The sequence below is a fragment of the Fusarium pseudograminearum genome, chromosome 3 (genome assembly GCF_000303195.2).
Source record: "Fusarium pseudograminearum CS3096 chromosome 3, whole genome shotgun sequence".
Lineage (NCBI taxonomy): Eukaryota > Fungi > Ascomycota > Sordariomycetes > Hypocreales > Nectriaceae > Fusarium > Fusarium pseudograminearum.
Window position 1 is genome coordinate 4,451,710 of NC_031953.1, and position 27,886 is coordinate 4,479,595.

Sequence of the window (27,886 nt, forward strand, 5' to 3'; positions counted from 1 at the left end):
GTAACGTCACTTATGACTCTGGTGATGAAGTCTTTTTGACAGATTTTATACGAGAGGTAACCGATGATCGTAAGGTCCACAGAAAACCCAATCGGACGGAGTACGGTACAATCAGAATGTTCAAGGCTGTTTGTTCACTGGGAGGGAAAGCAAAGTCATTGTCTTTGAAGCCCTTGGATCTCAGTTGAGATCAAGGGATGGTATCTCATTAAGCATACTTTTATCTTGGGATCCTGGCTACAGAAGCAGAGGTATCTTTTGAAACATTATATCCGTCAACGACAGTGGAGTCCCCGCTCCGACTTGCACACTTTGTCCATCCAAGAGGTGATCAATAATAGCGAGAGATTGAAAAGGAAAATTTGTCGGCTGTGGGGATGAGGACCCTGAAAAACGATAGGTGGTGTTGGAAATCAAACGACAATAAAACAATGCTGGAACGCCGACCAATGCAAGCCACCTCATGGTGACAAGTGTGCTGTAACGAATGATGGATAACAAAGGAAAGCCCCATTGGCTCATCGTGTTATAATATAGTGATTCATGACCATGGAGAGGTTGCGTCGCGCAAAATTCATTGTTAATCAGGGTTGGCAATGAAAAGACGGCCGGAGGTAAGGGTTGATGTTCGCTCATCAACGCTTCCGCGCCTCTTCAGCTCGTCGGCTGACTTTGTGCTCTTCTCTCGTGTAAGCGCCGAGTGCATGAGCGAGTTAGAAGCCAGTCTAGGAGCGGTGCTCAGCTCGCCCACGTTGTCGGCGCGCTCGCCACTGCTGCCACTCGCCATGCTTCGAGCCCTGCCGCTAGCGGCGTCGTCGGCAACATCTTCAGGTGTGGCTTCAACCAAGCTGCCAGTGCGTTCAGGCGTGTCTCCAGGACTCCACCTTCGGCTATGCTGGCTACCCATGCCTCCAGATGAACGGTAGGCAAGGTTTCGGCGGCTACTAGTTGTGCTGCTTCGTCCGCTGCTTCCCGTTCTTCGGTGATGAGGGCGATTCCCGTTGGACATGTTCTCGTCCTCGCTGCTCTCAGCCTCAACTTCAGTGGCGCTCAGCCGCATCGGCACACCGCCAACACCAACGTGATTTTCGCCGGGAGCGTAGCCAACCACAGGGTTCTTCCCATGATGCCTAATCTTGGGGATTTTGGCGGCTACCTTATTTGTGGTGCTGAGGCCGGTACTGGTTCTGCCACCAGCGCCACCAGAAGCGCTGCGGGTTCCGCCAACTACCTCAAGAGTTGCTCGCATTTTCGCAGCACGCTGTTGGGCCAGCAATCGAGGATCCTCGTACTGAGAGCGATCGCACCACACGGTGCCCTTTTGCTTGCGCAAGAGAGCAACATAGCTCGAGGGCTGGCTGCTGGCTCCGCCTGAGCGGCTAGATGTAGAGCGACGAAGGTCAGACTGTGAAGAAGAGCGGTAGGCTGCAGGAGGAGGAATGCTCGAGGCAGTGCTGAAGGTATTCACAGAAGGCGAACGACGGCTCTGGGAGAAATTGGGGCCCGGTTGGGCGAGGTGAGAAGTTTGAAATTGCATGGGATAGGCGTTTGAAGAAGATGTCCGTGTTCGTGAGTGTCCGTAGCCAACGGTTTGGTCGATAGGCCCTCTCATGGCCTGTGGTTCCAACATGGCCAAGGGCAACGCCGAGGGAGGGGGGACCTCGACTAGTTTATGTATTTGCTGATCGCGGGTAGTGGCGTCTGTCCGAAGGTAGGTAGGGAGACAAGTAAACCCCGTCGGGCGCGGCTGGGCGGGTTATAGTTGAGCGAGACGAGAGGGAGCCGAAAAAAGTGAGACTGAGCTGAGTAGCGCGCCAGAAGAGCGGGGCCTAAACGGAGGATGGAGGGTGACGAAAGCAGTGAACAGTAGAGGATGCTCGCGTATCGTGAATGCAACAAGTAAGAGAAGAGGTTGAATCAACTGCGAACAGTTGGTGATTCTGTTATTGTATGGTAGATATGGTATGTGATGTGGTGGTGAGTCGGAAAAGAAGAGAGCTGGGCGGGTAGAAATTGGATGGTGGGCAGAGGCGCCGACAGCCTAAAGAAGGATTTCGATTGCAGCGCAGAGCAGCAGCAAGAGCAACAGCCAAGCAGTCCAACGTTGCATGGGACCAGGCTACGGCCTACTAAGTTATGGAGGGGAACGGAGGGCACCTTGAGTGAAGTGGGTTAGCAGTTGTTAGTGGGTTCCAGAGCTAGTGGGTGGCCTGGGTGGTCGCCTGCAAGTGGATCACCGCTAGCAGGCGGACACTTTTCCATGGAGTGGAACTACCCAGGACTCGAGGCGAGGAGAGTGATGAAAGTGAGACTCGGCAGCGGCTGTTCTGTCCAGTCCGAGGGAGCATGTACCTCTATGATGTCGAAATGTAGATCGTCAATTTCTTGGCCTCCGAGACCAGCGGTCTTGGCCTTGATTCAAAGGGACATTGCCTTCTGAATTGGGCTACACATTGAGGGGGTTCATTGAGTTTAGGTACACGAGATGTGAATCCCTTTGCATAGTTAAGTTATCTACTACTACTTTCACGGTGACAATACCAGAGGTAAAAGAGCGGAGCGTATACGGTACAGTAAGTTTAGATCTAGATGGAAAGAATGTGGAACATGCATGGCGTTATCCTGACTGATGTGATGCTTCACAGTTGTTACATCTGTTTTGACACCGAGGGAGTCGAGGACTGACTGCCATGCCATTGTTATGCTATAGATGCCAATTAACTTGATTTTCAGCTTCATCATCTACCCATTGCCTTGATCTGCAGCAGGTTTGTTGGCATGTTATTAAGAATGCTGGTCCTTAAATGAAATCGCCTGCGAGCACAGATCATTTGGAAATCTTATTAGCAGCCTCCAGGTAAAGTAACTGATCAACCTCTTACAGCTGCAGACAAGCCCTCCAGTTTCAACTCCAAAGTGCCTCCATGCTCCATGGGGGCTGCCCGCTAGGATGGAGGGTACTTAGACCAGAGTCAGCCCTGGCGTCCCCCAAAAAAACGTGGGCCCAGCTGAAGGCACACCACCGAAGAAGAGCCTGGCGCGCTGGCCAATCACCTCACATAATTCGACGTGATGTCATGGTCTTGCATGCAATTCGAAGTGGGCTGGCCTCGCCGGGCTGCTAGCACTAACTGAACTAACTAAAACTGTATGTAGGGCAATGGTTGTTCTCTGCTCTGATGTGATGGATGGATTGCGATATTGAGGCGTTTTTTGTATCTAGCATCAGGTGCTTTCAGATAAGCGACGAAAGCGCCCACGGTCGAGCCGGTAGATGAATGCAACAACACATGAACGACCAGACATACTTTAGTAGAAAGCCGCCGGTGACGAACGGTATTTGCCTAAGTTGTTGCAATAGCAAAGTTAGCGGCTTGGACAGAGGGGGCAATCAATTCCTTTGTGCCAGAAATCAACTCATAATCTCTCTTACTGAGCCGAGTCAATCGTCGTCTCAATAACCGAACCCTCTGCTGACATTGCGTCGAATACCACGCCTCTTCTACCAGGAAGGGAAGAGAGAACTCTGCATCGCGCTGACAAGACCGACAGTCAGGGTGAGGTGAGCAAAGCCGGGATACCTAAAGTACATGGGACATGGGACATGGGAGTCCCCTACTCTGCCACTGCTGCACTGCAACGCAGGCATGAGCCGCGCCAAGGACTGCCCTTCTTTTTCTCTTCAAACGCTTTGGTCACTCGCTGGTTGCGCGGGCTCCTACTGAGATCCAGATGCAGTGCATGTGGGGGGTTTTTTGGAGTAGGTTCCTTTTACTCCGTACTTTGCGGGCAATACAGGATGGAAGAGAAACTCAGAGCTCGGTCTAGAGCGTTCACGTCAAAGATACGCCCCCTTGTTGAGATGTATCCGCTGTAACCGGTTGGCTTGAAGCTCTTTGTTCTCTGATTGGGTGCTCAGCTTGAGACTTGTGTGTTCAAAGGAACCAACAGCTTGAGCTCAGCAGCGATGCTCCCTGCACTTGTGACCCGTACCTGTGCCCCGCGTTAATAAGGGTAGGTCCTATGTAGGTCTCTTAGGAATTCGATAGCAATGACAATGAAGCTTGAGTATTGGTAACACAGATCACCCAGAGAATGCACCCACAAGGGTAGCACGCGGAAAGCCGACGTGACCCTTGAGGAACAGTCATGTCGCCCAGTAAAGACCAGGGATGAAAGCGGATTGGTTGAATGAGAGAAAGAGTCGGTATGGTGATTCATAGTAATTACCGTCAATCAACCAGATGAGGGAGGGCCAATACGGCCAACATACCATTGAGAGATTGATTTTAGTTGGTGAATCTATCTCACTGAGACAAAATTCAGGCACAGCTCTGAGGAGTTGCAGATGAAGGTGTAGCGCAACAACATCGATTGGATGCGGCTCGGAAAGCAAAGGCATGGGCTTTGAATTGAATTCCCATGTGATCCAATCCAAGTCAAAAGAAATGTCTTTGTCAAAGTATGCGGAAAGTTCCTAGACTCAAAAGGGTCTTCCGAAAAGGCCATATCATGTCATATCAGCCAATGCCAACAGAGATCCAGTACAACCTCGAGCTGTGCCATGCAAACGCAGCCGGCCGATGTACGGATACGTGCCTGCTAGGGGTTCTGTTGTGTTCTACTCCTCCATGATTATCTATCGTGATAACCCTTGCAGTTGCAGAAGGATACATGGTAATGCTACCCAGCACCTGAGCTACGAGCGAATGTAACTTGGCGACGAGACCTTATTCAGATCATGCGTGGAGTTCTGGTTGGGGTACTGAAAACGTGCCCCCTCGCCCTGGTTCATGTTGGATGAACTGATGTTTTTATTTTTCTCGCTAATAAATTTGGAGTACAATCTCGTCCGACCCCTACGGACTATACCGATGAAATAAATTCCATCTTTCAAACTCTCCTCTTTTCTCAATCACCATGGTCTCTCCTCCCCCGCTTTTGACTATCTACTTTTGTTAGTTATTACTCTTGACTGCTTGTCAGACTACAAGCCCTGCGAAGCTGAAGCAAAGCTAGAGTTTTCCCTCCGAAACTCTCTCGCCCTCTCACCGGTTTTGTGCATGCTTCCTGCAATCCCGACGGGACACGTCTTTCTCTGCAAGCCTTTTAGTGCTATCCTCGATAAATAAAGTGCTTCGGCTTCAGCCCACATCCTTCAGCTCCGTCCGACTCCGGGGGACTGGGGAAAACCAGCCCGGGCATCTTTTAAGCCCAGTGCAGTGAAGTGCAGTGCAGCATGCAGCAGCGTGTACAGGGATTGATGGCGGGGCATTAACCGGTGTGTACCCCAAGGATGTGTTTGTCAATGGCTTCATCGCATGGGAATATAGGGTCATCTTTGACATCTGATTCACCAGATCATTCTCCCATGCAGCCACCGGTCGATATATCGGGTAAAGGATCGGAAAATTATTCCCATGTTCATCTCACCCTACAAAAGTCAAAAGCTCATCCTTCTTGATGCGTTGTTGAGGAATATGCCCAGATTCAGGTATCGTCATGTAAGCGTCAGCCCCCAACTTGATGTTGGTTCTGTCTAAGTAGCTTGTATGCCCCCTCACCCTTGTCCTGTCTTTCGGAAACACCTCAACTTATCATTGATGTGTCTCCAGTCTCAATCCATTTCCAATTGAGTTTTCTCTCTCTCAACATCCGCCCAAACTCTCGCTTCAATTCGCTTCTAAGCGCGCAGTCCCCACGTGGAGTGGCACCATTCGGCCATGCCCGTGTGGTGTGTAGGTAGGTAGGCGAACTTGCAAACACCACACATGTAGCAAAAGTCAATTTGATACACAACACAAAGTACCCATTCGCCAATTCCAGTCTCGTCTTGGCTGAATCCGTTCTACTGGGGAACGGGACGACTAAACCTCCAAACTCTCCGACAAAGCTTGACATGACAAAATAAATCTACAAACATTCCCGTGTGATTCCGCACCGCCAAGAAGGTGAAAAAGCAAGCTCGGAACTGCAGATGCGAATGCAGTCTTGACTTCTTGGCATGACAAGGCTGTCACTTACGGGGCCTTGTTTTGCTTGTCATGAACCGCCACAATGCACTTACACGTAGATCCTCCTCGGCTACAAGGACGACCCAATAGTGGCGAAAGAAGAAGTAGAGAAAAATTCTCTGCCTCGATTCAATACCCTCCCTTGTCGTCTTTCTGGGGCGGTATTACTGGAGAAAGACTTATCTCGCTGTCGAAAAGATCTGGTCTGGAGCGTTCCAGATCTAACCCATGCCACTGCAACGAACCAAGCAGTGGGCATTAAAAACTTGGAAAGCCTTAAGCTAACACTCACAAACAAGACACACTCTAACACTTTGAGCTTAAAGCCATAAGCGAGGCCGTAATGGATGGACGGCTAGAAATATCCTCATTGGTCTCGATAAACTCAAGCTCTCAACTCATCCTCTTTTTAGTTCTCATCAAGCTCGGTTGCGTGCGTGCCTGAATCCGCGATAGCTTCCTTGCTTTCTCAAGACCCACAGAGTCTTCCAGTATTGAATTGAATGCTACGGATACTAGAATAGGTCTTGGCGCACAGGGCAGCCTCCGAAGCTTCCGCCAAGGGTCCAATTGCGCCGGATGAAACGCTATTTAGCGAAGAGAGTTGGCAGGCTACGAGTGAAAGGGGAAAGGGAAAGCTCCATTTGACAATGTTGCGATCTCGATCTCGATCTCGAGCGGTTGGTTATGCTATGAAACCTGTAAGTTGCTGTACATAGTAGCATGCACGGGAGATTTTCTCCGCCCTTGCAAGACCTGGTCCCTGTCGCAAATCAGCAAACAGTTCCTGCTCTGACTTCATACCCATTGCATTGCATTGATTGTGCTGACCAGGCTTGTCTTGTTGGAACATCTGGCGATAGATGTCACACTTGAGGGTCTGCAACAGAGAAGCGTCATATATCCATATATCCATCGGTCATTCCCAGCCCTTTAAGGAACGTTCCGATCGGAATGGTGGGTAAGAGGAGCTATATCGTCCTATTATTGACCGGGAATATGCCAACTTTGGCATGTATATCGCGGCTCTGCTATGAGCCAAAAGGACCCTGTAGACAGATACGCATGTAGAATGTGAGAATCCAAAAATCCCACCTGCAAACTGGCAAACAGGATTTATGGTGGTAGTTTCGAGACGCCACTCGCACTCGAGATCAAAAACCAGTTTGGACAAGTTGAAACTCGATGCAGTGTAATTAATGCATGGTTGGGAGCTGGTACAGTGCAATGTTAATCGAGATGAGCGAGCTTGATCGGGTAGATAAACTAGAGGCCGGGTAGACATCCAGGAACAAGGAACAGGAAAGAGACTTGCAAGCCACAAGGGTTCAGCTCAAACGAGTAACCAGTATCAAACAGCCGTGTGTTGTTCGCTGAGTGGTCCTTGAAAGCTCACACATCCAAGGCAAGACATACTCTAACCAAGATGATTGTAGAGTGAACAAGTCCAGTCTCTTGGCTGCAGTGACACACCGTCACACCGCGGGTTCTGTCCCGTACTGGGTAATCATAGTCAATCAAAGTCTTGGTACGTGCATACATATATGATCTCCAAGGCACTTGGTTTCCAATCTACATTGCATGGCATAACATAACATGACATGACATGACATTGCAGTACATTCTGCACGAGAAAAAATAACTCGAGACGGCTGAAAAGCATTGACTTTGTTCAATTCGCTGTTGAACCTGTTTTATTGATGCATGCGTGGTAAATCACATCGAATACTTGCTGGCTTGAAACGCGTGTGGGTGAACAAGTTGCGGGGAAAGGCTTCTTTTTGTTTCTCGCAACAGGCAGTCGAATTAGGCATATCTCAGCTTCTCATTCGTCAACAGTTCCCGCGGGTTGTCGTTTCGATATTTATTGGCGACGTATCATGATACACTGCAGTTTGTTTACTTTTATGCATGATTGACTCGGGTATGTTTCCAGGTGAATCATGCATGTGTGCAGATCATAACAATACAGTTCCAATCAATCAATCCTTTGAGTACAGACTGTATCAACATAATGTACCTTTAGCTATGGTCACTACCTACCTAATGTCTGGGTCATGACAGTCCTGATATTTCCATCTGTTTGTCATGACAATGAGTTTATGGTCTAAGCACTATCCTTAGACTATTATAGCGCCGAGCCGTTGGCTTTTGGTTCTAACCGTCTCCAGGAATTGTCTGGCACAAACCAAAACCCACGCGATAATCATGAAGTCATTCCGTCGCCAATTGGGAGGGTCTGGATCGGCCTATCGGTCCTCTTAGTGTAACTTTTTAAGCAGAAAAACTAAAAGGAAGGCCCGGGAAGACTAAAGTGCCGTCCAAACGCCAAAAAAAAAACAGCCCGTGCTTGGTGTTGGTGTTGGTGTCGGTGTAAGTCAAAGTGGGCAAATGATTAGTATTTCTATGGCATTCGATAAACCCCTCAAATCTCTTCTTGGTGAGTGAAATATTTTGACCCTCTTGTTTTGTCTTGTTTTTCGGTCAGAGTGAAGCATTACGGTGATAACCTGGACTACAGTGGTCGAACTCTGTGCATTCAGATCCTGACTCTGGTTGTCTTCTACAGATAACTTACTAAAAGCTGATGTTTATTTCTTAAAACAAAATCTTTACCTGGGGTCCTTTATGGTTTATCAAAGACTTTGAATCGAGTCATAAAATCATAGATTGAAAGATAGACATCAGTTCCACCAGATATCCATCTCAAGATGTCCTATTCTATTTTGACCATAGGGTAAGACTGCCTCGCTTACTTTTTGGGAAACACAGGTACAAATACACTGTACCAGTCTCACCATAAGTCAGGCAAATCACAATAATACAATCAGCATCGCCGTTGCACTGGTATCCTTTATGAGCACAGTCAGATATATCGTCATGTTACATGAAACTATGCACAGCCAGGCCAAAGGTAACGGTGAGATAAGGTTTGGGTACACACGTTGAACGTGGAAGCCAGATATTAACGGTTTTGCCGCCTCATTTTGAAACTTTACTCTCGTCTCATGTAGGATTAATTTTCTTTTCTCTTTCTCGTCCCGTCGATTTGGGGGCCGGTTATCAAAGTCCCGATTCAGTGGCATCAACGGAACGAACGGTAACTTTCTTACGGGATACTCCTTGTTCGGTCCGCCTCACGGACTCCGAGGATGGCAGTAAAAGGGGTAGACGAATCGAGGGTTCAAAAGGGGACTGTCTGTCAATAAAGTGCAGTTTAAAGGTCATCGTGAGCGTCACTAGTAACGGGATGCAATCATCTACGAGACATTTGATATATATATTGATTCAGAGTCTAGGGTAATCAATCTGGCACATGAACCCTCCTCTACCGGCGCCCCCATGACAGTCTTGGTTAGCGGAATCAATCAACCTTTTTCTCATCCATGTGAATTGTATGCACTTGTACCTCGTGCACTGACGTCAAAAGCAATTCACCTGTTCCTGCCCAACATCCATTGCACTCCTTTTATTTTTCTGACAGGTCAAACATCTGATCACTCGCAGTATCCAGGGAGGGAGCACGCGCTCACTTGCCTTTTTCTGTCTTCTCTACAAGTACAAACCCTCCTAATTCGGATGATCGACCCTTTTGTCGCGTTGCACTCGTTTCGTTTCAGTTTCCGTTTCTAAATGCTGCCCATTTCTGGTATCACTTTTGTCAAGGGGCCGCTGTCATGAAGTTCGCCAAGGAGCTCGAAAGAGAAGCTGTGCCTGGTAAGTTTACTCTAAACCTCCAACCTTTAACGCCTCTGCTCTGCTCTGCTTTGACTCTCAATGCATCGACCATGACCTAAAAAACTAACTTTTGCACGTGCAGAATGGCGCATCAAGTATCTTAATTACAAGGTCGGGAAGAAACACATCAAAGCCGTTGGAAGAGCTCTGGCGCGCACTACTGGAACGCCCAGAGGTATCAGGCCGATACGCACAAACACTTTCACATCTCCTCAAACACCGCGACAACCCTTCACCAGAGAAAACACTGCCCACGCCTCAGCGACGATCGCATCTCCATCAGCGGTTGCACCACCAAGATCAATTCCTACCCCCAAAACTCCAGGGCGCGAAAACGAGTCACTCAAAGGATCCAGCGATAACCGCCATTATGGAAGCTTCATTGAGACGCCCCCAGAGCCGTCGCCCATGGACGACCATGAGCCCAAACATCGCGATTTCCAACTACCTGCGCCCGCGCTGACAGTCCACGAACACGACGATGTTCACGACAACGACCTCCCGGGATCTCCTGCCACAACTGGGTCGTCAGATCACATGCAACGAAGCACACGGCGAATGGATCCTCGACGAACATCATCAGCCAATGTTGTAGCAACAATTGCACAGCCCGACATAACCAAACCACCCCAAACCCCTGGAGAAAACGCCAAAGACTCACCTTCTCACCTGCGACGACTATTCACCCACCAATCAACAAAAAGTGGCGGAAGAGATGCCGACATGCAGAATTTCGATCTAGTTCGAGAGAGGGAGCGCGAATTCTTTGACTTCCTCGACACAGAGTTGCAGAAGGTCGAGGGCTTCTACAAGATGAAGGAGGAACAGGCTGGCCAAAGGCTCGACATTCTGAGGATACAGCTACACGAGATGCGAAACCGACGAATTCAGGAAATGGCCGACGAACAAGTTCGCGAAGCGAATCCTCCAAAGAAGGGAGCTCACGAGAATGGCAACGGCAAGCTTAACGGACTTATGGACCCTATCAAGGCCAAGATCTTTCCTGTTGGGCCCAACTCCAAGGCTTTGCAAAAGATGAGTCTCACCCCTAATGTCAACGGTGCTGTGCAGGCTGATGCGGAAAGAGACTACATCCGTCGTCCGCATCAGCACGAAGTCCCGTATCGTACAGCAAAGCGAAAACTCAAGCTTGCCCTTCAAGAGTTTTACCGTGGGCTGGAGCTGCTCAAGTCATACGCTTTACTCAACCGCACCGCCTTCCGCAAGCTTAACAAGAAATACGACAAGGCTGTCAATGCCAGACCTCCTTACCGCTATCTCAATGAGAAGGTCAACCAATCATGGTTCGTAAACAGTGATGTTCTCGAGGGGCACATCAGGACAGTGGAAGACCTCTATGCCCGTTACTTTGAGCGAGGCAATCACAAGTTGGCTGCTGGTAAGCTCCGCAGTTTGAACAAGAAGCCCGAAGACCAGTCCATTGGCATGTTCCAGAATGGTCTGCTCATCGGAACCGGCGCAGTATTCGCCATCCAAGGTCTCATCTACGGAGCGCAGCTTCTGTACGATGAAGACGACCAACTTCGCCTTCGGACCAGCTACCTCATGCAGATTTACGGAGGCTATTTTCTTATGCTCTATCTGTTCTCGCTCTTCTGCATTGATTGCATGCTTTGGAACCAGAACAAAGTCAACTACCCCTTTATCTTTGAGTTTGACCAACGGCATCATCTGGACTGGAGAGAGCTGGCTCAGTTCCCCAGTTTCTTCTTCCTCGTGTTGGGTCTCTTCATGTGGGCCAACTTCAGTAGATACGGCGACCCTGATATGTATATTTATTACCCGGTTATTCTTATCTTCTTCACTGTTGTTATTCTATTATTTCCAGCACCCACGATATTGCATAGAAGCCGGCGATGGTTTGCCTATTCTCATGTAAGTTTCCCTTTGACCTTCTGCAACAACACTAACATCCCGACAGTGGCGATTGCTTTTGGCTGGACTCTATCCCGTTGAGTTCCGTGACTTCTTTCTTGGAGATATCTACTGCTCGCTTACATATGCTACTGCGGTAAGTCCAAATTCATCACTGATCATTTGAAACATGACTAACGATAACAACAGAACATTGAACTCTTCTTCTGTTTATATGCACACTACTGGCAGAACCCCGTTCAGTGCAACTCCAGTCACTCCCGTGCTCTTGGGTTCTTAACAGCTCTTCCACCCATCTGGCGATTCTTACAATGCCTCCGTCGATATAAAGATACACGCAATGCCTTTCCACACTTGGTCAACGGTGGCAAATATACAGCGACCATCATTTCTGCCGTAATGCTTTCTATGTACCGCATACACAACTCCACGACTCACCTGGCCCTGTTTATCACATTTTCGACCATCAACAGTGTTTACTGCTGTAAGTATCTGAAAACACTCTTAAGGGACTGTGCTAACATTGACCAGCTTTCTGGGATCTGTTTATGGATTTCTCCCTTATTCAACCTGGATCTCGACACTGGGGTCTTCGAGACATTCTCGCCCTCAAACGTCGATGGTGGTATTATTTCATCATGGTGGTCGATCCTATCCTGCGATTCGCCTGGATCTTTTACGCCATTTTCACCCACAACACTCAGCATTCTACTATCGTCTCTTTCATGGTGGCCTTTATGGAAGTCACCCGTCGTGGCATGTGGACATTATTCCGCGTGGAGAACGAACACTGCAGTAATGTATCTCAGTATAAGGCCTCCCGCGACGTGCCCCTACCTTACACCATTGAGCCCCTCATGGCTCGTGCCAGCACCGACGGTTCCGCCGCTGCTCAGGAAACCGAAGGCACTGCCGGCGTCACCTCTTTCGAGGAGCCTTCTCGCCAAGGTACAGCCGAGTCGACTGGTGTGTCTCTTGGACAGGCAGAAGAAGGCGTTTCTCGACGCAGGGCAGGAACAGGGGCACCGCCGCCCCCAAGACGCACATTCTCACGCATGCTTGCCGAAGCGCATAAGCAGGACTTTGAGAAGAAGCGTCGCCCGCTGGAGCAAACTCACGAAGACCCGACTGCCGAACTAGAGCAGTCTGACGACGAGGATGACGCCGACGAGGCCGTTAGTCTCCTAGAGATGTCTGAAGCTGAAGATCTAGCACGGGCGACGAGCTCTAGATACCATTGAACACTTGATTCTGAGGATTAGTAGAGGAAGCATAATTGATTACGCGCGCATGGTAAACTGTTAAGAATGGCTAGTTTTAGATACCCCTATATATAAACGGTACATACTTGCATACAATACACGATATTAGCTTTGGGATTATAGAATGATCGTTTATTTATTACAAGGTGAATTTCCTCCATGAGATGGGTGTGCGATGCCATGCAGGCGCACCTTATATTTGTCTGCATAACTTTCTTTCGCATATTATAATTAAGTTAAAGTCGCAGGCAGAAGCCCGTGATACATTATTACGCGGATTCTTTGGTCTTAGGCAGGGTGAACAGAACGATTCAGACTGAGATTCTATATAAATGGCATGATAATAAGACGAATTAATATCGATTTACTTCGGTCATCTCGTACAATACATGGGAGCTGTGAACGTGCTCTGGGGTGGAGGATTCCTTGTAAAACAACGTTAGCCTTTGTGCATGAGCGGTTGAAGGCGGTTTCTCATACTTAGTGGAAGAACGTGATAGAGCGGCAGGTTTGAAAGTAGTTTCAGGACAGTCTTTCTTAGTTTTTAGACAGAAGAACCGCTGTCAGATCCTCTTGCGCCGTCTCCCAAAAGCCGAGGTATCGTGACAACCACAACTTCATCACTGTCCATATTCCTCCTCCCAACACCCGCATTGGGCGCTGGTCAGTATACCGTCATCTATCCCAAAGTTTAAACCTTGAAAGCCATAACATGGCCTGATGACGCCTTATATAGAACTCGCACTCGTCACAAACATATGTCCTCCTGCTCTCGTCCGAGTGAGGCTCAAGGGCCAGAGTGACGCCTTCGTTGCAGGCGCCTCGGCCGTACGTTTCGCAGCCATCGCAGTCGGGAAGAAATCTCGCTGTTTCCTAGAGGCGGTATTTGACTTCGCAGTGCGCGCATGTTCTGTAGAAAACAAGGGTTTGACACATTTTTGAGGGGCTTGGTTGTAGGAGGCAGACAAATAGTTGGGAATCAAAAGGGCTTGTAGAGAGATAATGGGGGAGGAGGAAGTTGTTTTCATTTATATATCTGATATTGAAGAGTCAAAGAGAAAAGGGGATAAAGGGCGGTATTTATGCTTGACAAAGAGGTGGATGGAAACAAACGGGTTGTTGATTGATTCACTGACAACAAATGCTTTGAAGAGGCACTATAACGACTACGTTTTCAACCACAATAGATTTTGTGATCCATCGGGAATTTAGACTTGAGTCACGTTTAAGCTTGTGGTCAAAGGTGGAAGACAGATAGAAGGCAATCTGTGATACTTTATTCTGGTGTTGTACCACGATACAACCAAAAACACTCTCTCACACCTGCTACCTTGAGTCCTCCGGCGCTGTCCAGTATTCCTCCTCGCTGCTGCTTCGTTCTGTCCTGTTACTCGTCGTTAGCCTCACTCCCCCCCAGTCCTTGTGTGCACACTTACTTTTGCTCCTGTCCTAGACGCTCCATAATGGCGACCTGGAGCTTCTGGCTCTCAAGAGTCATCGCAGAACGACAGGCCCGACATCGGTAGTTTGCGACAGCATCCTTGAGAGTTTCGCCTGGGCAGAATGTGTGGACTACAGTCTTGGCTTCGTCCTTGTTGTTATTATTGTCCTTGGTGGTGTTCACGACAGTCTGCTGGACCGCCTCGACATTCTTGCAGACGACGCAGGTGCGGTGCCAAATCTTGATTTCAGGCATTTTTGCGGTGTTGAATTCTTGGTTTGTTTGTTGGGAAGAAAATAGAATTGTTTCTGAGTTGATGGTTTTTGTTACTGATGTTAACTTTGGTGAGTTGAGAAAAGTGTAGAGATGAAAACTGGAGACACAGGTAGGAGCTCTGCAAGCCATTTTATATCAGAGTTGATGGAAGTGACCGAGAGTTTAAATTGGAATGAACTCCCTGAAATGTGACTGAGTTCAGTGGAATAACTGCTTGGTACTTACTGTTAGCGAACGAAGGAACGAGGTGGCCTTGTTCGTCCGTCCGATTGTTCTCTTTCAGTTGAAGAACTTATTATTTGGTTAGTTCATTAACAGAGTGATGAGACCTAGAGAACAATAGACATCTGAATGCCAGGTTTATAATTGTTACAGAGAGAAAGAAAAGTAGTAACTCGGGTCACTTGACGTCAAACCACAGGTAAACAAACTCTTTAGCTATGCATATCGTAGTAACTCTCATTCTATTTGGCAATTTTGGTAAACAATGCTGAAGTTATCTAAACTAGGTAAATGTGTATATCAAGATCGTTCTTCTGAACCCATTCTATGCTCATCATCATCAGTTATTGTGCTGAAAAGCGATGGAGTAACCACCACACGATGAGTCGTCACTCCACGTCCCATTTCATCTTCTCTCCTGAGCACACGTTCGCTGCGCCTCAACGCTCCACGCCCATGATAGGGCCTACACGCTACACAATATCGGTGTCTGTGCCATCCAGTAGGTTTGATCTGTCGCAACCGCCATGTTATACCGCCTCTACAAGCTCCGTATGTGGGTGTATCTGCAATTTCAGCTTCGCTGCACATTGGACAGAATGCTCTTGTCACCTCGTGTTTTTTCCGGCAGTGGGGGCATCGAGCCCAGAATATAAAGCCTTGACACATCTGTGTAGTTAGGTAGTTATAAGTTGTAGCTTGATAAGTTACCGGAGGGGAGGGGAGGGTTTGTCTGAAACATCTTGTTCTATAGCTTTGGCAAAAGGACAGTGGGGAGGTTCTGCTTATATAATTTCACTGCTCGATGCAAAAGACTGATTGAGTAGTGATACTACTGTCGAAACTGCACGTGAAGGGGGACTGGATACATCTTGGTATACACTACGTGTCTTATTCAGAGAGCATAGCATACTAATACGTGCATCACTGGCTCCATTTGCAGTGACGAAAAGAAGAGGAAGGGAAATGAAACTCCTATTCACAACCATATTACGACAGATCACAACAACCTAACCCTCTGTCCTCCTCCCTTTATTGGCGCGATACAGCTTCGTAAAAGCACCACCCGCATCTGTCAACAACTCTTGCGGCACCCCAAACTCAACCAAAGAGCCCCTATCAAGAACAGCAACCTTGTCAAGATCAAGCAGCGTATCAATCCGATGGGCAATCATGATAATGGTGCACTCAGAAAACTCTGTGCGGATAACCTCCTGCATTCTGGCGTCTGTCTGCGTATCGACGCTGCACATAATGTCAGTAACAGAACGAGATAGGAGGGGATGGTGAGTGACGTACCTGCTTGTTGGCTCATCGAGGATGAGCAATGAGCTTTTCTTAAGAAGAGCTCTTGCAAGACAGAATAATTGTCTTTGGCCGTGAGACAAGAAGTTCTCATCCATCTTCTCGTCAAGAAGGATTCTGTCGCTATCAATCTTGGCTTGGATAACGGACAGAATTCCCACACGTTCCAGCGCATTTCTAATCTCGTCGTCTGACGATGCATTGCATGGATCGAGGTTGGCTCTGATGCTGTCCCCAAAGACGAAAGGATCCTGCGTCAAGCAACTCAAGCGTTGGCGGATGAGATGTCTAGGTATAACAGAGATATCCTCTCCGTCAAGAGTGATCTGCCCGTTGACGACTTCAGCCATTCGGAGTAAGGCTTGCACAAAAGAACTCTTTCCACTGCCGCTTCGACCACATATGCCGAGTTTCTCACCAGGCTTGAGGCTAAACGAAAGGCCACGTAGCACAGGCTCAGTTGTATGACTATCAAATTAGCTTTCTGGAAGCGAACTCTTGGAAGACGATACTCACTCATATTGGACATCCACATTCTTGACTTCTAGACCTCCGTACCTCGGCCAAGCTTCTTCTGGGTTTTTGTTCTCTCCTGGTTTCTCCTCGTTTGGCGCAGAAGAGCAAAACATGCGAATGCGCGCAATAGCACCCAGCGAAGTCTCAAGGATTGACCAGTTGAGAACAATACCCTTCATGTTGGTGCCGAGTCGCATCATGTTGACAAGTGCGATACCAAGAAGTGAAGGGTTGATCTTCTCGCGAAGCGTGACGGCAAAGATGACAAGGATAATAGTCAGAAAGGCGACCACCATATCCAGAACTAGAGTAAGCCATCGCTGAATACAGTTGAGCAAGTAAGATGGCTTCTGAGCATCGTCGATGCGGGTTAGAACCTTGTCAGTGTACGGTTGCGTCCAGCCGAAAGCACGAATAGTGGCGAGGCCGCTGATGGTTTCGAGGAAATGCGAAAAAAGAGGAGCCTTGTGTTCAATTCTAGAAATGTTAGTAACTACTAGCGTTCACCTATAATGTGTTACTTACTCTATGAGACGAAGTTGTTTCGAAGTTCGGACGTAGAAACGCTGGATGAGTACTAGAACGGCCACGACAAAGGGAATCGAGATGGCAAACCAACTCACGGCGGCCATGGCGAGACCAGCAGCTCCGAAGCATGCAGCGACCTCTGAGATGGTATTAGCCAAAGCAGAAACTTCATTTCTAGGGTTGAGAATTTATACCAAAGAGGAAGATTGAACAAGCTATGGGAAGGATAATATCGACATGGCGCAAATCCTGGCTGAACCTGGGACGAGTCAGTACACTGTAATACAATTTTGGAGTGTTTGATATACCTGTTGATGAGGGAGCCTGCCTCACTATTGTTAAGAAACGACAAAGGCGCGCTGGAATTATCAATACGTTTCTATATGTGTTTAGATATATGAGCTTAATACCTCATAGCAGCCTTCAAGAGTCGTGAATGTAGCACCTTGCCACTGATGGGCGCAATAACTAAGAGGAACAATCTGGGAAATCGTCAGTCAAGCTAATATAATGGCATCAGAATAACTCACGCAATAGCAGCCGTGATAAGCAATCCTTCAAAGAGGGACATGACCGCATATATACTGAGCCAGTATCCAACATCTGTACTCTCACGTCCCTTCCCATCACCCCACCAAGTTACCCAGACATCTGGCCAAAGTCAGTTGTAATCTTCCAACTCTGATGGGTAAACACTCACATCGGAACGCTGTAAGGACTCCTGCACTGGCAATGAGGAGTGCTTGGAGAGCCATGTTGTGCAATCCATTAGACTTGAAGTAGTACATAAAAACAGTTCTGTCACTGGGGACTTCCGTAGCCTCTTGGTCTGGTGTTTGGACCTCTGTATCGGGTTTAACCTTCTCGGGCTCGTTCTGAGCCTCAGTCTGAGCATGGCCATTGTGCTCGTCGTGGGTTGAAATATCGAGGTTGTGGATGTATCCATGCCCAGATCGAAGGTTAGAATATTTTCCTTGTTCTATGAGTTTTCTGTCTTTGTCGAGAACAACCACAAAGTCGGATTCGGGCAGCCTGTTCACTAAATACTGTTAGTTGTCTCGAGTGGGACTCGAATAATGAAACTTACCTGCGTGAGTAGCCAAAATAATGGTAGTTCCGTTCTTTCGAAGAAGACCATCCTTTCCAAAGACTTGAGTAAAGACGATCTGCTCGGTAACCTTATCAAGACCACTGAAAACATCGTCAAAAATGGCAATCGGCTTCCTCGAGTACACCGCGCGGGCAATGGCGATCCTTTGCTTCTGACCTCCACTCAACTTGATACCCTGGTCGCCGACCTGAGTGAGATCTCCTTCAGGAAGTCGCCCCAGGTCGATGGTCAGATCGCATGCACTGACGACTGTGTCAAACCAGGCGCTGTCATATCCCTTGGACTCTGCAATGATGTTGGCGCGGATAGTGGCGTTCATAACCCAAGGAGTCTGGTCACAAAATGCTACTTCTGACACATTCAAGGACACGCTGCCATTAGAAGATGTCGTTTCGCCCAAGATGGCTTTTAGCAAACTCGATTTGCCCGAACCAACCGGCCCGACCAGCATAGTGAGAGACCCATTCTTGTGGCTCGGAAAAGAAGTGTTGATATCCTGAAGAACAACCTTCTCACCCCAGTTGAAGTTACCGTCCGCTATTAATATTCTGCTTCCGTCAGCTCCAACTTGGATTTCTTTCATAGCTGTCGATTGGAAAGTCTCCTGCAAAGGCCGTGGGCTATCTCTGGAGGGTTGTTTATAACGACCTTGAATCTGACGACGATCAACTCTTTCTTCCAATGTGAGAAAATCTTCCATTCTTGTGAAACAGCCAAATACCGAAAAAGATCCAGGAATGCTACCCAGAAGCTGCGAGAGGGGTTCCATCATGACGCCCAGGATGGACAAGGCTGTAATAGCTTGTGCTGCAGAAAAAGTCTCGCCGTTTCCGAGCTTTGCTGCGATGGCGTATGCTCCAAAAGTGATAGCCTCAGTCATGCCGATGTTGCAGTTTGCTACATGCAAATAAGTAAAGAAAGGCAGCTGCAAGACTCGACATAAACTTACTGATCATGTTGAGGTAAACATTAATTAGACGATAATGTTTTGCCGTACTGATTTCATCATCTCGCTTTTGAGAAATGAGACTCTTGAATCTTTCTGATAGTCCAAGCATCTTGACTGGTTTCATAGAGCTGAGGACTTCGTTTGTGAGGTTAATGCGGTCTTGCGTAGCCTTTTGATACTTGATCTGGCGTGAGACCATCATCTTGCCGATTGAACCTGTGAGGAATAGGCAAACTGCAAAGGTCAGTATTTGAGATCATACTAGAAGTAATCGGACTCACTAATTCCTGTGACGATAGGCGCAACGCAAACAGCGCCAAGTTGGGCCGCCAACATGTACATGGCAATGGCTACAGTGAGCGTGTTTGCCCAAGACTCAACCAGCAGGAAGTGTAATTTCTCAATGAGTGTCTCCACATCATTGCCCATAAGTGTCACAGCTGAAGACTCGGCGAGGTCGTCAATGGGAAGCTTCATCATCTTGCTATATATCAGGGTGATGAGACCACCACGGACCATGGCACCAGCCCTGAAGGTCAAATGCTCATACCACGCTGTGAGTATCTGCACAAACTAGTTAGCTTATGTTAATCGTGTATTCAAATATCTTCATACCGCAGAACCAACAAAGACAAAAGCAAAGGCGCCGATCAAGCCGCAGCCCAAGTTGGTAGTAGAGTCCGATGCGGGCATGGTCAAGAATCGCAGTGCATTGCTCACGAGAAAGGGTTGAGAGATGCTCAGGGCAATCATTCCAATACGAGGTGGTATGATACCCAAAAGTTCCCATCTCAAAACACTGACAGTCATTTTGAACAGGGATGGCTTGCTTGATAACGATGCTGCAGCTTTGTGTTAGTGCACGACGGTGTCAGTCATGGAGACTAACGTACCTCTCTGCCAAGCTTTGCCGAATCTGACTGCAAGTTTCTCCGAGGATAGCTTCTCATAAATTGTAGGCAAGTCATTGTTGGTCAAGACTGTAGCCCAACCAGAGATGAGGAGCGAGTTCAACCAGACAAAGAAACCCCGGCTAAAAGGTCCACTCGTACTCTCCTTGGAGATGGGTTTATCGCTGGAAATCAATATCTTTCGCTTTTCAACCGTCTCCAAGACTAAAAGTGCTAGCTTAACAACTGCAGAAGTAGATAAAGTCGCGGCATAGGCGACGTTGAGGGACAGGAGCCATTCTGTGCGTAGTCGTGCGGCGTCAAATAGTAGCGTGACAAAAAGATATGCTGTTAGTAGGAAAGATGGTCGGACAGACTTGACATGCTCTACATGAGCTAGCAGAACGATCGAAAAAGCGGCTAGAAGGTTCAATATGGCCGCAGCGAGGGAGAAACGAGTGTTGAGCTCCTTTGCGGAGGGCACTAATGCTAGTAGGACGACCTGCAAAACTGCATATGTAGCCGATGTGATCTATGCGACTGATATAAGTAAGAAAACCAATCATTTCAGGACAAGTCCTACAAGTTTAGGCGTATAAGTCGCGTGACGCTTTGCCTTGTCTGGGGTCTTGAAAAGATAGTATGCTCGGGGGCCAGCAAGTGCGAAAAACACAGCAGATGGAGCTATACTCAAGATACTCTCTTGGAAGGACACTGGGAAATAGTCTAGTCAGCCAGATATCCAATTCGATTAGCTGTAATATTCTGTTCTCACGAGTAAAGTCAAATCCGCCGCGACATCCCTCAGTCCAAACGCTGGGCCCAAAGAGACCATCTCCACAAGCAGTTGAATTGTAATCATCCATGATAGATGAAGAAAAATCAATCTTCTTAGATAGCAGCCAAGGTCTGGTATAAGTACCCCAGTCTTGGCCGTACTGCAGCACCTCAAAGAGGCAATCCTGATGCCAGGCTACGACGTTACTTGACCCGGTCGTGTGGTACCACAACACCCTGCATATGCATCAAATAATGTGCCTTATGATGAAGGTAAATGGTCTCGAACGTCAAATATCTCCTTATCTTTTCTCTCTTCCTGGCAAAGAAGGATGCAATGGGCTTAAAAGGTCAGGCCGCGTCCTTCTTTGGTGAAGCTGTCAGCATTCGATCAATGCGGACGAATTAAGCCCGAATATAAGGATCAGATCCATAAGGAGAACCTGGAGACGAACGATATCTAGCCTGCGATTTCGGCTCTGATTTGTGATTTGGAGAAGGAATTGCGACGCCTTACAAAAGTACCCCCTTGACATGTCCTTATTTGGAAGGTGAACAGGGTTGAACGATAAGCTTAGTGCCTAGTCCAGGCTGTCTAGACTACCTGGGGGAGTATTAGCCAATTCAGATCCCTACAATCGTGAGAATGCGCTTAGATAGAGACTAATAACGGTAATTGCAAATTGATAATGTATATTTATTTGGGTGGGTATTTGGAAATGCAGATGGTAAATACCTAGATATTTTCGAGATCCAACACCAGGCCAACTATCGAAGCCTCAAAGGATCATCAGGCATATAATCATCCGTCTCGTATCCCTCATTATCGATCACTTCTTCTTCCCTTGAACGCTTCTTGGGCGGCTTGACAAAGTACAGAGCCACCAATGCGACAAAACATAGAAATGATACATAAAACCATGGCAACCCGATCCAGATTCCCTTTCGTTTCAGCCCTTGGTCAAAACACCAAGCCAACACTGGTCCGGCGATGAACGAGCCCACCACTTCAATCATGCCTATCAAAGCATACAGCCGAGCCGTGTACTCGGGTTGCACGTAGTGTGTAACTGTTGCGCGAGCAAGCGGACCCGTGGCAGCGCCAAAGGTCTCGATGAACAGACCAAAGAAGAACATGACTACGCTGGGGCTCAATCCTTGCCAGAATGCGCCGAGGACAAGCATCACAGTTGAAATGCGAGTCAGGAACAAGTCCTTTCCGAATGCCGTCATGCGAAATCGAGACGACATGAGCCTATCCCCAACTTTCGGCAAACCAGCCAGAATGATCAGATCGAGGATACCCATGGGAGAGAGGACCAGGCTCACATCAGCCATTGCCCATTTGAAGTGTTTGCTTATGTACTGGCTCATAGTCGTCGTGTAAGCCGCATAACGCGCATTCTGTATAAAAAATGTGACGAGGATCATGGTGACGCTCACGTTCTTGAGCATGTTGAGCGATTGTTGGAGATCCTTGACGCCATGTGACATGTGCTCTTTTAGAGTGCTCGGTCCCCTTTTGCCACTCTGGGCTTGCTGGTTCTTGACATTGACAGTCAAGGTTTCGGGAAGGAGAACAAGGACGCCCATGATGATGGGAACCGTGAACAAGACGAGATATATGGGAAGCCAGGGGCCGTACTTGTTCATCAGAATACCAGCAACGGCGGGGCCACTGATACCGCCCGCCGTGGCACCAAAGGCAGACCACAAAAAGTGCTTTGACCTGTATATTTGTTAGTGGAAGATTGTATAGAACATTGGCATCTACGCACTTGTTTTCCTCCGTGCTAACATCAGCGGCAATGGAGTAGAGAGTAGACATCAACACCGGGACACCACCGCCAAAGACTTGGAAAAAGCCTCCTAGTACCAAAAGGTAGGGTCTGTCTCGGAGAGAACCATGGAATGCCTTGATGCTAAAAGGGGTAAAGAGGAAGCAAATGGCAATGCCGATCCAGGAAAACATGACTATTGGTTTGCGACCAATTTTATCAGACATGGTTCCATAAGGAAAGGCTACAATAAGGCCTGTATATAGGTTGTCAGTTGAACAATGAGGATGAATTGGTTCATGTAATACTCACCAATGAGAGACGTGACAAGTCCATTCCAGCCAAACAAATACCCCAATTGAGACTGCACCTCATCAACCTTGCACTTCATTTCATCGATGATGTCTGTTGACGTGTCATTGTAATGTATATGACAAAACATGTCTTCAATCAGACGCGCAGTAGGCAACATCAACAACATGCCGCTAAAGACAACAGCAAACTTGATAACGGAAACCAAAATAACAATCTGCTTGGGTGAGTGAACGCCCCATCGCGAGGACCGATAGCTGGGAACTGGCTCAGAACGAGGGTGAAAGGTATCATTGCCGTCGGCTGGGCCATCCTCAAGGGGATCCAAATCGAGCAAGGGTGCATCCAGATGCGACTCTAACTCGACGTCGTCACTGGCGACGGGTTGATACTTGGATGGCATCTTGACGAGACAAGAAGTAAAGACAGGATCAAACAGGGGACATTTTTTGTTAAATATTAATAAATAGATAGTAAAAGAGATGACAAGAAGACTATCAAAGAGTAAGATAACACAAGACAAGATAATCAAGGGAGGGAAAGAGGTTTAGTTGAGACGCGAAAATGCTGAGCAAAGTGACTAAGCTAGTCTAGATGGACGCCAAAAATAAAAGCGCCTATGTACTTCTAGTTAATCCAGGGGCTTAGAGATCCCTGTAGTTTGATTAAGCTTGAGCTTGAGCTTGAGCCTCTCTGTAGGGCTGTGCAAATACAGAAACACTTGCGTGGCCTGCATCCGTGTAACAGCTATACGCGTACCAATATCGGGTTCATTACATTGTGCTCGGGTTGATATTGTGCATTCATCAAATGCTCTTTGTCATATTTTTAGCCAAGTATTAAGCTGACAAACACCGCTAAACAGATACAAGACCAAACTTGTACACACCCAGGTTTATCTATGTACAACCAAGGTATACTCTAGACACCCACTTGCTCCATCTTTGAATAATATCAACACTTCCAAGTCGGTGAAGGAAAATTGAGGTCATCATGAAAGTCAAAAGCCTCCATCAAGCCTCCGGCGGGGCCGTAAACCCCGCAACCGATCCGCCCCCGCTCCGGTAGTTGACTTTAGCTATCACGCCTTGGCCTTTATAAACAACCGACCAACAAACCAATACTTGATCCAAACCGTCTAGACATTCATTTGCTGGACAATATCTCATCAAAATGTCCTCCTCTCCTCTTCGCATCGGCTTCGTGCCAGAACACTTCTCAACTCCCCTTCACTTCGCCCAGAAGCACTTTGGTCTCGATGCAACTCTCATCCCCTTTCCTTCCGGCACAGGCCACATGGTCACCGCCATCCGATCCGGGGAGATTGATGTAGCTGTTGGTCTGACTGAGGGTTGGATTGCAGGTCTGGGCAAGGAGGGCGTTGAAGGAGATGGTGGATATCGTCTTGTAGGAACTTATGTCGAGACTCCCCTGTGTAAGGCCTGACTATCTCATGACAAGAACCCCACTACTAACGGACTACCTCAGGTTGGGCCATCTCTACAGGCGCAGAGCGTCCTGAAATCACCTCTGTCGACTCTCTTAAGGGCGGCAAGATTGGCGTTTCACGAATTGGCTCTGGCAGCTACGTGATGGGCTTCGTCCTGGCCGACCAACAAGGCTGGCTGACCCCTGGCGCCGCAGAGAAACCCTTCAAAGATACCGTGGTCCTCAACACCTTTGAGAACCTGCGCAACGCCGTCAACAGCGGCGAGGCCGACTTTTTCATGTGGGAGCATTTCACATCCAAGAAGTTCTACGACTCGGGTGAGATCCGCCGCGTCGGTGAAATCTACACACCCTGGAGCAGCTGGAAGATTGTCGCTTCGACAAAGCTGACGCAGGATGGCTTGGATGCTCGTGTGAATGATCTGTTTGGCAAGTTGGACCAGGGCATTAAGCACTTCAACGAGAATCAGGAGGAGTCTGTGGCATATATCTCAAGCAGTCTTGGCTACACGGAGCCTGATGCGCGGGAGTGGCTCAAGACGGTCAGGTTCCCAACAAAGACAGAAGGAGTTCGCTCCGAGGTGGTGCAGAATACAGTCAACATCTTGCGGAAGGCGGGAGTTTTGGCCGAGGGCAAGGGGATAGAGCCTCAATCCATGGTCTTCTCTCGCTAACATAATCTCAATCTCTGATCCGGATCCTGATCCTGATGAAAATACAAATTGGCGAGTCGTCCTTTTGATCGTAAACTCGTCCCTCGATATTCAATGTTTTCTTTCAAGAGTCTTCTAAGAGTAGGTAAGTTGCGGTGATTCACTGTGAATGGGAAGTTGCAGATTCACTCCGAATGGGAAGTTGCATAAAGGCAGGCAGGCAGGCAGGCAGGTCCGTTTGGTTTGTCACTATTCCTTTGTCGCTGTTCATTTTAGCACAAGAGACGAAATGCTTGAACAAAGTAAACATTCTACATGCACTTAGCCATTTCTTTTCTCTACTATGAGCTTCCATTGGCTTAAAGTTTGAAATCACCTGGGTAGCCACCACAGAGCAAATCACCTCTAGTAGCTACTACACAGCATTAATCACGATCGCCAGGACTTATTTTTTTTTTGGTCACGGTGGCAGCTGAAAGCACGAGAGATGAACGTTCCCAAGGGCCCCAGGAGGCTCAAGGGGCGCCCTGGTGGTCAGAACAAGTCCACAGACCAACAACGACCAGACACGCTTTACGTGATCAACGACGACGACGGCAGTGTTATGCGCTTTCCAGTCAACGAAAGGCGCATGCGATCGATATGTTCAAAATGGCAAACCCTTCCAAGCTTCACAAACGGCTGCAAAAGACTTCGAATTGAAGCTGTTAACTTTAAAGATGAAAACGCAAAGGACGCCCTCAGATCCATCATCGACATTATTCACAGACGGGACGGCAACCGCCGTCACTATACAGACGCCAACCCTCGCCTCCTGTTCTACTCGGCACTAATTCACGAATCACTTGGAGCATCCCATAATCTCACGTACCCTGGCGACAAGGAATATTACCTGTTCTTTCCGCCTAGGAGAATCAAGCACAGTATATTCGATCTTATGCACGAGTCTAAGTATTTGTATCGCGTGCGAGACTGGTTATTGCTAGCTGTGGTCGCTGACAGACTCAAACTCAACCCCATCATGGGGCTCATCCACAACAGTCTGGCACTATTCTGCAGAGCAGATCGACTAGATATGCCACGTGAGTTGCGGCACGGCTCGATGAATGATGTCGAATGGGCGTTGATAAAGGAACTGCGATTAATCGGTAAGATAACAAACGATGGGAGATATTTGAACTTGGGACTAACAAATACCTTGGCAGATGATCAAATGTTGCAAACGCGACTGCAGTACGTTGAAAGGATCTTCCACGCGTTGCGTCTTCTCTCCCACCAAGTCGAAAACATGGACAAAGGTATACTGCCTACTCAAGAGCAGTTCGAGGTTTACCAAGAGTACAGTGTGGCGCCGTGCTCAGAATGTTACTCGATCTCCTCAAAGGACTTCCATCAAAGACTCCCAAAGGCAAGCCTTTGGCCTCTGTTTGACAACTCGTATACGATGTATCAGGGCTCGGTCATCGACGTGATTCGCAAGATTCGAGGCATAGGAGAGGATATGGTTGACGAGGCAAAACGCCACAGACAGCGTGGGAGGTATTGCAATCAGCTCACGCATCTTTATCGAAATACGAGAAAGCTTAGAAAGGAGCTCATTTGCTAAATGGATTGGAGCGAGGAGGGCAATTGGAAAGGGCTGTTGGGTAGCGATTGGTTTGCTAGTTTCTTACACGAAACAGCACGAACATCACAGACCTCTGGAAGCATAAGAGACGAAATTAGTAGGTCTGCTTATGCTCTTTAGACTATACAATTTAGGCGATTTATTTTTGTATACTAAGGCTTATGTATGCTACTTGGACCAGACTTCAGGCTACTCATCTCCCCAAGACCTGGGAGACCAACGTTTCTGGTGCCCGTTAACTTGATAAGGCCTCGAGTATAGGTGCATACCTAGGTAGAGGTAGTTGGTCAGCAAGATAACTAATTCTATAACCCTTAGCGCTTGACTTGTATATCTCTATTCTGTCTTGTATGCGATAAATTGCGCTCGAGTTTGGCAATCATGGGTTGTTGCCTGGTTTCTTGTTTGCCCACGACAGGATTCATTCAACGTTGTTTGTCCACTCAACCAGGTTTATCTCTAACCAAACACCTTGATCTATTTAGAGATCTAGAAGTCTAGATATTACGTGAAATGATAACATATACAAGACTTGGCTCATCACTCCTGATATCACTATCTGGAGCACGCGATGTTGGTTTCAGACTGCGTTACCCCAATGTCAAAACCATGATAACTATTACCAACAAAGCGGTCAGCAGGATTATTCCAGACTGTTGTACGAAAACAATCATGGGAATAATTCGCTGCCAATGTGATATTTATACGGTTACACGCTGCGTTACACGACTTAGACGACCTGACCATATCACGAGGTGATGTCATGTTCGCTGGAGCCGGGAATAAACCCTTTTTACCCCGATACCGGCACAAAAATTGAACCCTTATCTTAGCTACCTTAATTAATTGCAAAAGATTACCCAAAAAGAGTCACTATTTAATTATCCCCGCTTCGATTAATTGCGTGCTCAAACACCAGGAGCCGTGATAGTCGATACCCGTCCGACATCCGCCACTACATAAACAATATTGTTTCCCTTTGCCTACCTATCCCGCATTTTTATGTTAGACTATTAAACCCCGACTTTTTGTCTTGTTCTCCAATACCTCGTGGCGTCGATACCACATACATCATCGCTTATCGCGACTCGACTCGACTAGACTCGGCCCGAAACGCGCAAAGTTGCATTGCATTGCGTTGC

General features: G+C 47.8%; 7 protein-coding genes across 7 annotated transcripts, besides 3 other annotated features; 3 read left to right on the top strand and 4 right to left on the bottom strand.

Moving 5' to 3' along the window:
• Window positions 1–580: 580 nt before the first annotated feature.
• FPSE_00899 (uncharacterized protein) lies at window positions 581–1,630 on the bottom strand (the record flags this gene model as incomplete). The annotated part of the gene is made up of 1 exon (XM_009254019.1): window positions 581–1,630. One exon carries the CDS (start codon window positions 1,628–1,630, stop codon window positions 581–583), a length of 1,050 nt encoding a protein of 349 aa, XP_009252294.1.
• A 5,964-nt stretch (window positions 1,631–7,594) lies between these two features.
• Window positions 7,595–7,627: a microsatellite.
• Window positions 7,628–9,691: 2,064 nt separating this feature from the next.
• FPSE_00900 (uncharacterized protein) lies at window positions 9,692–12,889 on the top strand (the record flags this gene model as incomplete). Its single annotated transcript, XM_009254020.1, has 5 exons — window positions 9,692–9,731; window positions 9,835–11,648; window positions 11,695–11,784; window positions 11,838–12,132; window positions 12,180–12,889. The coding sequence occupies 5 exons, from the start codon at window positions 9,692–9,694 to the stop codon at window positions 12,887–12,889; spliced, it is 2,949 nt and encodes a 982-aa protein (XP_009252295.1).
• Window positions 12,890–14,236: 1,347 nt separating this feature from the next.
• Window positions 14,237–14,606, bottom strand: FPSE_00901 (uncharacterized protein; the record flags this gene model as incomplete). The annotated part of the gene is made up of 2 exons (XM_009254021.1): window positions 14,237–14,294; window positions 14,347–14,606. The coding sequence occupies 2 exons, from the start codon at window positions 14,604–14,606 to the stop codon at window positions 14,237–14,239; spliced, it is 318 nt and encodes a 105-aa protein (XP_009252296.1).
• Window positions 14,607–15,859: 1,253 nt separating this feature from the next.
• On the bottom strand, window positions 15,860–21,014 carry FPSE_00902 (uncharacterized protein; the record flags this gene model as incomplete). Its single annotated transcript, XM_009254022.1, has 16 exons — window positions 15,860–16,094; window positions 16,149–16,622; window positions 16,671–17,147; window positions 17,196–17,337; window positions 17,393–17,457; window positions 17,507–17,557; window positions 17,609–17,680; window positions 17,729–17,849; window positions 17,899–18,237; window positions 18,286–19,206; window positions 19,259–19,492; window positions 19,540–19,822; window positions 19,874–20,100; window positions 20,152–20,680; window positions 20,732–20,862; window positions 20,924–21,014. The coding sequence occupies 16 exons, from the start codon at window positions 21,012–21,014 to the stop codon at window positions 15,860–15,862; spliced, it is 4,392 nt and encodes a 1,463-aa protein (XP_009252297.1).
• Window positions 21,015–21,693: 679 nt separating this feature from the next.
• On the bottom strand, window positions 21,694–23,418 carry FPSE_00903 (uncharacterized protein; the record flags this gene model as incomplete). Its single annotated transcript, XM_009254023.1, has 3 exons — window positions 21,694–22,654; window positions 22,704–22,959; window positions 23,016–23,418. 3 exons carry the CDS (start codon window positions 23,416–23,418, stop codon window positions 21,694–21,696), a joined length of 1,620 nt encoding a protein of 539 aa, XP_009252298.1.
• Window positions 23,419–24,188: 770 nt separating this feature from the next.
• FPSE_00904 (uncharacterized protein) lies at window positions 24,189–25,138 on the top strand (the record flags this gene model as incomplete). Its single annotated transcript, XM_009254024.1, has 2 exons — window positions 24,189–24,450; window positions 24,504–25,138. The coding sequence occupies 2 exons, from the start codon at window positions 24,189–24,191 to the stop codon at window positions 25,136–25,138; spliced, it is 897 nt and encodes a 298-aa protein (XP_009252299.1).
• A 189-nt stretch (window positions 25,139–25,327) lies between these two features.
• Window positions 25,328–25,350: a microsatellite.
• A 254-nt stretch (window positions 25,351–25,604) lies between these two features.
• On the top strand, window positions 25,605–26,723 carry FPSE_00905 (uncharacterized protein; the record flags this gene model as incomplete). Its single annotated transcript, XM_009254025.1, has 2 exons — window positions 25,605–26,265; window positions 26,323–26,723. 2 exons carry the CDS (start codon window positions 25,605–25,607, stop codon window positions 26,721–26,723), a joined length of 1,062 nt encoding a protein of 353 aa, XP_009252300.1.
• Window positions 26,724–27,866: 1,143 nt separating this feature from the next.
• Window positions 27,867–27,886: part of a microsatellite that runs on past the window's edge.